The 9,818-nt window shown below is 41.5% G+C and overlaps 1 protein-coding gene across 1 annotated transcript; it reads left to right on the top strand.

The window, feature by feature from the left end:
• Positions 1-4,836: 4,836 nt before the first annotated feature.
• PEX12 (peroxisomal biogenesis factor 12) lies at positions 4,837-9,455 on the top strand. Its single transcript, XM_015078481.3, has 3 exons — positions 4,837-6,000; positions 6,280-6,833; positions 7,684-9,455. Exons 1-3 carry the CDS (start codon positions 5,875-5,877, stop codon positions 8,081-8,083), a joined length of 1,080 nt encoding a protein of 359 aa, XP_014933967.1. The 5' UTR covers positions 4,837-5,874; the 3' UTR covers positions 8,084-9,455.
• Positions 9,456-9,818: the final 363 nt, after the last annotated feature.

Below are 9,818 nucleotides of genomic sequence, written 5' to 3'. Positions count from 1 at the left end.
ACGTCAGAGAACCTCGCCGCGTACCGTCATCCCCGCGCGCGGCAGAACCAGAAAGGCGGCGAGCTCTGTCGCCTTGGAGACGGACAGGCTTTCCTCAGAGACTGGATACTGAACCTGAGAGGGAGTTCAGTGGCTATACAGAGGGATGTATTAAACAAACTGTCGTTCTCTGGATTTGTTTCCTCGCACAGTTCTCTAAAAACTCTCCCATAGAAAGGGTGAAATATCCTGTTGGAAAACAGGATGAGATGGCGTCGGATCTGAATTTCTGAATTCAAACCCCTGCCTTGAGAATGACTGGGAAAGTTCCTTAATGTCTCCTTAACCTTAGTCTTGTCTGTGAAAAGGAGCCAACAATCTATCTCTTCCTGGCTTGGGGAGTTTCAGTGGGATAAAGTAGGTAAAGCACCTGGCTTGTAATAGGAGTGCTTACACAATAGTAAGTTACTTTTGGAAACTGAGACCTAGAAATCTCTGTACCTGTTTCTTAATTTTGCTGTGAACCTAAAACTGCTTCAAAAATAGTAAGTCTTTAATTTTTTTAAATGTGGAGAGTGAGAGTGCCTGGCGCAGTAGCTGAGGAAACCAAAATGCAAAGGAGACTGCGAAGTAGAAAAGGAGAAGGAAAAGCTGGTGGCTATAACTTTTTAGGATGTTTTTAGAGTTCTATGAAAGTAGGAACATACTAACCTATTCGCTCTTCTATCTCTGCGACCTAGCCCCCCCCTCCAAAATTTGTTGAATGTGTAAATGTATGAATGATCAACAGTATCACTTGCTAGAGAGAAGAGGAGGAAGGGCTGAAAAGCGTCCAAGGATTTAGCAATGTAAAGGTCATCATTGCTGGGACCGTCAGTAGAGACAGAAGGCAAAAGCCATGCTGCAGAAGTTTGAGGATAATGGAGGTGAGGAAATGAAAACAGGAGTTACAAATAACTCCATAAGAAAATGTGGCTGAAAAGAGAAGATATATAGGATATTGGAAAGAGAGAATAGTGAGGATTTTTTTAAGTTCTATATTGATACATTTTCTTTACACTATTTTTAGCAATACCATGAGTTCAATGATCTTTCCTATCCATAGGACTTCAAAATCTCTATCTCTAGCCTTGACTTTTTCCCAACTTTTCACCACCAAATTGCCAACCACACTTATGGAAAATTCTATATTTATGGCCCACCCAAATTAAGCAAATCATGGGATGAGGGTTGCTGTAAAACCTGGTTCCAGTTACAATTCCCAGAAATCAGAGGTGGATTCATAACGAAGAAGCCACCAGAAAAATCTTACAGACTTTGATTCATATGCCTCTTCTATTCAAAACCTTTCAACAGCTCCTTTATGCTTAATATGTCCAAAACCTATCCTTCCCCCAGTTCCCCGAAGCTCTATGCTCTTTAGTTTTCTCATCTATAAAATGGGGAGATAGTAATATTTAATCAAAATATTGTTATAAGGATGAAGGGAATTAATATATGTAAAGCACTTAGAACTATGGCTGCACATACTATGTATGTATTTGCTGCGTGATTATCTCAATAAATTACACTACATTCCTCAAGCCAGAAACCTGGGGTCATCCTTGATTTCTCTCTCCTTTAATTGTCACATCCAATCCATCTCCAAGTTGTCAATCTACCTTCAAAATAAATCTTTAATTCATCCAATCCCCTCTATTCTACCTCATTAATACAAGCCACCATCACCTCTTGCCTGGAATACTAGAAACCTCAACTTTTCTCCCAACCATTATCCACACAGCAGCCAGTTTTGTTTTGTTTTAAGTTTACTTGTTTTCGAGAGACAGAGACAGAGTGCAAGCAGGCGAGGGACAGAGAGAGAGGGAGACACAGAATCTGAAGCAGGCTTCAGGCTCTGAGCTGTCAGCACAGAGCCCGACGTGGGGCTGGAACTCGTGAACTGTGAGATTATGACTTGAGCTGAAGTTGGACGCTTAACTGACTGAGCCACCCAAGTGCCCTTAGGTTTTAATTGCACTTATTTTGAAGTATAACAAACATTTTATAAAAAGTGCACACATTATAAATGTAAAGCTCAGATGAATTTTCATAAAGTAAACATAAGCACATAACCATTACAGGGTCATCTTAAAAATACAAATCTCATTGTGATTCTGGTATTCTTCCGTGAATTCCCATTGCACTTGGGCTAAAATCCAGTCTCTTTCTCATGGCCGGAGTCCTTGCGTGGTTTGGCCTCTACCTCTCTAACATCATTTTATGCCTTTCAGTTACTCTTCATTTTTCCTTTTGCTAGCTATTGCAGCCCTCAAATATGCTAAACTCTTTCCCATCCTAGGGCCTTCACAAATACCGCTCCTTCTACCTAATACTACCCCCTCCTCCCGCAACTCCTCACATGGCTGGCTCATAATTTAGGTCTTGGTTTAATTGCAATCTCCTCAGAAAGGCACTCTGTTTACCCATTCTAGAAGGTTCTGCACTCCCAGCCCACACCACCACACCATCCCAGCCCTCTCATTCTATTTACAAATTGTATCTTAATTTATTTATTATCTCCCTCCTCAACTAGACTGTAAATTCCATGAAGGCAGATACAATTTGTTTTTATTACTACTTATACCCATCACCCAACATAATGTCTGACACATAAAAGTTACTCAATATTGGGCACCTGGGTGGCTCAGTCGGTTAAGCATCCGACTCTTGATTTTGGCTCAGGTCACGATCTCACTGTTCGTGAGTTTGAGCCCCACATCGGGCTCTGTGCGGACAGTGCGTGGAGCCTGCTTGTTATTGTCTTCCTCTCTCTGCCCCTCCCTTCTTGCTCTCTGTATCTCTCAAAATAAATACAAATAAACTTTAAAGTTACTCAATATTTATTAAATAAATTACCGTCCACAGGCAGAGTACTAAAACTATCATTTAAGACCTTCCATAATCCGTCTAAATCTATTTTCAACATACTCTCTACTATTCCTATTTGTGCCTCTACAGTTAAAGCAAGCAACAATTTGTTCCTCCTATCCACTCCATGCTGCTCCCTTAGCCTCAAAAGTTCTGTCACTACTACTAATACTTGCCCCAAATGTACTTATCTTTTGAGGTCCACCTGATTCATAAAACTTTCTCAGTGGACATCTGTTATGATATGAGGTACAGAATGTACCAGGTTACATCATTGCATTAAAGAGCAACTGGCAAAGGGAAGTGGAAATAAAATATGAGGTTAGAAACAATGTTCTTGCCTTTGGTTATGCAGGCCAATAAGGGTGTTCTGTTTAAACTGGTTAGCAGTGTGTATTCCTCCCAGCTGATAGTTATCTCTTCCTCTAAACTCACGTCATATTAGCCTGTCTGATGGCTCTGAATACCTCTTCACATAAGTGCACTTTTTATGTGTCTTATCTATTATTACATTATAAACATGAGGGCGGGATTTATGATGAGGTGGTTATTTGTTGGCTGTAATAATTGACACTATTTTTGACTGCCTTTTCCTTGTGCAATTTCAATTTAGTTTTGGGGTATTTTCAAAGACCGCTAATCAAGATGTCTTGCCCTCTTCCCTGAAAGAGTGGAGAAGACATCTGAACTAAGGTAGGGCAATACAATTTGCATTGTAAGTACAGTGACAGAAATTTGTTGAAGCTCATTCATTTTAACAATGCTGCCTGGGTGAGACGTTACTAATTCTTGCTAGAGACATCCAATAGGACTGTAGTTCCTGTCCTTTTAGAGCTGGCGTTCCTCATTTTGTTAACTACTCTATATATTTCCAATATTTTTTTTTTTGTTTAAATAGTGGCCTATTTCTTTTGCTTGTAACCAAAGAACCCTAAAATTGATACAAATGTTTAACCAATTTCCCACTTGTCATAGTAGATGCTGTCTCAAGTTTGTCTTTTTGTTGTTTAATTAAGAAAAGCCTGTATATGGGTCGCCTGGGTGGCTCAGTCGGTTAAGCACCTGACTCTTGATTTTGGCTCAAAACATGATCTCTTGGTTCGTGAGATCAAGCCCTGCTTCGGGCTCTGTGCTAAAAGTGTGGAGCCTACTTGGGATTCTCTCTCTCCCTCCCTCTCTTTCAAAATAAACAAACTTAAAAGAAAAGAAAAAAAGAGAAGCCTGCAAATAAGGGCTACCATTGTTAGAACACCTAATACGTGTCGGGTGCTTTATACAGATACATTATCTCTAGTCCTTAAAATTCCCTAAGGTAAAATATCTTGTATCAATGTGATTTTCGCTGGCAGGTTATTTGGTGGAGTAAAAAAAAACCTTTTAGAACTATAATTAAGGTTAACTTGCAAGATTTTATTGAAACAATTAAACCCAAATCTTGTTTTTGAGGGTTCTCATTATGCAAACCAATGATCTTTATACCACAAGGTCCTCTAAAGCAGTGAATACCTTCTATTCCTATCTATTTAGCACAGAAGTGGGGAGGGGTTGAAGAAAGAGGAATGGTTAAACGTGAATAAGCAACTCAAGAGAGGATAAGTTGCATATGATGTAAAAGCCCTTTGCTAATTGCAAATTACACTAAGTTTGGTATACAGTGAAAAGTACCATCTTCCAAGCGTCTCCAGTTGATTCTAGTTACAACTCATCAGGATTCCTCTTAGTCCTGTATTCACATCGCTGTGACACATCCAACCGTATAGGAGAGTAGGAACCATTTTCATCAAGTGTAGCAAGTGCCTAGTTATGCTTGAACGTAACTACACCTACAAGACAGTTAATCTACCCGCTAGAATGGAAAGTGACCGTCCAAGTTCTGAGGAACATCAGGAGCCTTTCTCATTCTAATCATCTGTTTTTTTTTTTTTTTCTTTTTTTTTAAATTAGCGGCAATAAGGCTAAAGACTTCTATCTCCAGCTGCAAATCCCTCCTGGGAGGGCCGGCTATAAATTAACCACCACGCCCGGCGCACACAGAGAGAACTTCCGTGTGTCCACATTCCCATTCGTCCCCCCACCCTTAACTAAATCGCCCAAGGGAACACAGGCCTCAGCAGCAGGCTCGAACTCCGGGCTCTGGGTGCCAGACTTCGCGCGGCGCCCCAAACACCTTTCCAAAAAGACCTCTGCAGAGAGATTCAGAGGTGTGGCTTCCCATCAGGGATGCGATGCAAACCTAGCTAAGAAAAGTAAAACGAGCTGAGAATCCAACTCCATGCCAGACCCGCAAGTCACTTCTTTAATTTCAGCGGGAGCGGAAGCGGAAGCGGAAGCTCCGGTGGGGTCATAGAGTTTGCTCGTTCCGGTTTCCGGGCCACGTTCGGGGCTAGAGCGCCTCCCGTCCGCCAGCCATCCCAGTCACCAGCGGCTTCTATTTCCGGGTGCGGCTCCTGTCATAAAGCGGGGGCCTCTCTACAAACGTGGAGTCGTGGGTCCTTCGCGCCTCGCCGGGGGTCAGCGCGCAAGGACGGTCCCTGGCGGGGGTACTTCGCAGCCAACGGCTGGAGCCGGTCTTCGCGTACCGAGTCCGCACTGGCACCTCTAACCCCTCAGAGCTAGCTGGCTCTTGAGCCCTCACGAGTTAGAGTCCCTGATTCGCAGCCTCCAGGGCTGCAGCTCCAGAAGATATCACTCCTTCGCCCATCCCTGTCCCCATAGGCATGCTCTGCCCTGTGAGGTACAGCATTTGACAAGTTACCCCTACCCCACACACCACTTCCACCCGCGTCTGCCTTAACTTCGTTCTTAACCTCCTTAGTTTGAGACCCCTCCCTTCTGCCTCCAGAAGAGGTCTTTTTCCCCCACTTCCGTGAAAGAGGAGTTTTGGGTCTCTTGCAGAAAGATTAAGCACCTATTTGATAACTAAAACAAGTTCATGCTTACTAAAGAGTTTGTGGGCAAAGTGAAACCCAGTGCACACGGGAAATTATGGCTGAGCACGGGGCTCACATCACAACTGCTTCTGTGGTGGATGACCAGCCATCCATCTTTGAGGTGGTAGCACAGGAGAGTTTAATGACAGCAGTGAGACCTGCTCTTCAGCATGTGGTCAAGGTAAGGTGTCAATTCTCTGAGAGTTTTTAGGGACTGGGTAAAAACCAAACCAATAATTATAATTCACATCCTATGGTTTAACGGTTATTGAGTCCATGTTATGTGTAGAGCCCTGTACTGAATAACCCAGCACTTCAGGGAGGATAGGGCAGACCCCAAAAGAAGTGCTCATTTAAGCCTAAAGTATAGAATTTAGAAGAAAAAAGGGGAAGTGCAAATACAATGCATAGTAATTGTGAAATGGAATGAATTTCATTTTATTAATTTACTTTGCTGTAGGTTCTTGCAGAATCCAATCCTGCCCACTATGGCTTCTTTTGGAGGTGGTTTGATGAAATCTTCACCCTGCTAGATCTTCTGCTCCAGCAGCATTATTTGTCCAAAACCAGTGCCTCATTCTCTGAAAATTTTTATGGCTTAAAGCGCATTGTAATGGAGGACACACACAAGCTTCAGAGGTTGGCCAGTGCTGGTCTCCCAAAGCAGCAGCTTTGGAAGTCAATTATGTTCCTGGTTCTTCTTCCCTACCTGAAAGTGAAGCTAGAGAAGCTGGTTTCTAGCCTGAGAGAAGAGGATGAATATTCTATTCATCCCCCTTCTTCCCGTTGGAAACAGTTTTATAGAGCCTTCCTGGCAGCCTACCCATTTGTTAACATGGCATGGGAAGGCTGGTTTTTTGTACAACAACTTCGATACATCCTAGGAAAGGCTCAGCATCACTCACCACTGCTGAGGCTGGCTGGTGTTCGGTTAGGTCGACTTACAGTTCAGGATATACAAGCTCTGGAGCACAGACCAGCTGAAGTCAGCATGATGCAGCAACCAGCCAAGAGGTAAGGCTTTAACATTCCCCCAAATATTTCATTAACATATTCTAAAATCAGAACCAATTTTATTAAATCCACCTTCCTCGGTTCACTTTGAGGTATTTTGTAAACGCAGAAAAATTCTCGTGTCCATAGAACAAGAGTGGCCATCCTGGTAAACTTCCTCATCACACTGGCTATATTTTTGTGCACGCTTGCTGCGTGCGTCAGGCCCTGTGCTAGGTGTTTGCTTTACGTACGTTACCTCAATCCTCATCACAACCGAATGAAATAAATTCACTGTTCCATTTAACAGCTAAGGAAACTGAGCCCTGATACTGAAGTCCCTTGCCAAGGCCACATGGCTGGAAGGTGGCAGAACTGAGATCCAAGCCTGATCAACAGTTCTCAAGACTGTGTCTTAACCACAATGCTATACTGCTTCTAGTTAGTGTTTGTGGTGTCCTACAAGTTCAAATATATATTCCTCAATGTTGCTAAGTTATTTTTTGTTAAAAGCGTTGTTCCTTTTCCTGGATATACTACCTTACACACACACACACACACACACACACACACACACACACACAATCTATATAATCAGTCTAATTTCTTTCTTAAAACAAAAACAAAGAAGACCCTAGTCATTAAATACAAAGTTTAGCTCCTATACTCCCAAAAGACTGTAGGTCAGAAAAAAGAAATCATTTAGAACAGATACTAAAGGAGACAGTGCCAATCTAGCAACTACTCAATCCCCAAACCGAATCGGTGATTCTGATGAAGAGTGTAAGAACTATAATTTTAGTAGCCATTCTCTGATGATACCTACATAAGCATTTTCTCCTTTTGTCTCCTCGTTCTGTTCTCCCACCAGTGTTGGTGAGAAGATAAAGTCAGCTCTGAAGAAAGCTGTGGGAGGTGCTGCCTTATCCCTCTCTACTGGCCTTTCTGTGGGAGTATTCTTTCTGCAATTCCTTGAGTGGTGGTACTCATCTGAAAATCAAGAAACCGTCAAATCGCTGACTGCCCTACCTACTCCGCCACCACCTGTACACCTGGACTACAATTCTGATTCTCCTCTGTTACCCAAAATGAAGACTGTGTGCCCACTGTGTCGTAAAACCCGGGTGAATGATACTGTTCTTGCCACCTCTGGCTATGTGTTTTGTTATCGCTGTGTGTTTAATTATGTCAGGGTTCACCAAGCTTGTCCCATAACAGGTTATCCAACAGAAGTACAACATCTAATTAAACTGTACTCCCCTGAGAACTGAAACGGATTAGCATTTTATCTCACAACAAAATTACTGCACTATAAGGCCACAGGACTGATTTTCAGCACAGTATGTAGCATTGTTTGATACTTCTCATCCTCGACTCATAATTATATGGACTTTAAATAACTAGAGTTGACCCCTGAACATGTGTTCACCGGCCCCCCACATATAACTTTTGAATCCCCCAAAACTGAACTACTAATAGCCTACTGTTGACCAGAAGCCTTACGAATAAATAGTCAATTAACACACATTTTGTATGTTAGATGTATTATATACCGTATTCTTGCAGTAAAATAAGATAGGGAAAATACTAAGATTAAGAGAAAGTACCTTTATACTGTACTTTTTTGGGGGTGCCTGGGTGGCTCAGTCGGTTGAGCATCCGACTGCATCTCAGGTCATGATCTCGCAGTTTGTGAGTTCCAGCCCCGCATCGGGCTCTGTGCTGACAGCTCAGAGCCTGGAGCCTGCTTCAGATTCTGTGTCTCCCTCTCTCTCTGCCCCTTCCCTGCTCATGCTCTGTCTCTGAGAAATGAATAAAAGTTAAAAAAAATTTTATACTGTACTTTTTACCGTACTGTACTGTAAGAAATCCGAATATAAGTAGACTTACACAGTTCAAATTTGTGTTGTTCAAGGGTCAACTGTATATGGATTTCTTTAAAAAGATGTATCCATTGATCTTAACCTTTTAACTTGCTGTCTAGATTCCTACTTAGAGTTTACCAAGCTGGTTAGAATGAGAATCAGGACTGACAGGAGACATGAAGGTCAATGTACAGGAAGTGGATAAAAGGGGATAGTTAGTACAGAAGCTTTTCCTTGAAGAACAAGAGGTATAGAAGCTCTCAGGAAAAACCCAAGTTAGACCTCATAAAGTGGGTAGTGAATAGGTAGCAGCCTTCTTCTTGAGAAAAGAAAGCATTTATCTGCCTATGAAGAAGATATTTTATCAGTTTGCAAACAATGTGAAACATAGACCTGCTCTTTATAGACATACTTAGAAACACTTTAGAAGAACAAAGCGCCTTCCATATACTGTGATCCACTTGTTAAGTAACACCTGTTATAGTTTATCAACTTTTAAAGAAGATTCCTTTATGAGCCATACAGATGGGAAACTGGTTAAAGAAAAGTAGGGGTTGAGTGTATATTGTTGTCTGAAGATTTCAGTGTGAAAGCAAATCTGATTAATTAAGAGATGAACTAAAATACTGATCTAACTTTGTGCAAAAGAATCTTTTAATAAGCTCTTTCTTCTTGCTGTTAAGAGTCTGCAAAATGGGCACAAATTATTCTGGCTATTAGTAAGTTTCTGTGAAATGCTGAAACAAATTTTAAGAATAAATGTTTTTGGCAAAGAGCTGTTCCAAGTTGTCATGATTATGTGGAAATGTAAAGATTACTGAGGTGTTTAAATTTTTCATTCAGACCACCTTTGACTTTGAGGTATTTTTGTATTGACATCTTGTGTGTGTGTGTGTGTGTGTGTGTGTGTGTGGTTTTTTGTTTTTTTTTTTTTTTTTTAATTGCTAATCTAATACTTGGAGAAAAAAATCCTCTACTCCAACAGCAAGAATTCAGCTTTGTGTGAAATACCGTCTTAGAAATACTACAGAAACACTTCAGTTCTGTGTAGTAAAATTCATGCCACTGGATAGTCAGGTTGGTGAAAATATATGGGTAGAGGAAGGATGAAAATAATTTAAGTGCCTCTGCTGAGATAAGT

The sequence above is a fragment of the Acinonyx jubatus genome, chromosome E1, assembly GCF_027475565.1.
Source record: "Acinonyx jubatus isolate Ajub_Pintada_27869175 chromosome E1, VMU_Ajub_asm_v1.0, whole genome shotgun sequence".
Taxonomy (NCBI): domain Eukaryota; kingdom Metazoa; phylum Chordata; class Mammalia; order Carnivora; family Felidae; genus Acinonyx; species Acinonyx jubatus.
This window is presented reverse-complemented; position numbering and strand designations above follow the sequence as displayed.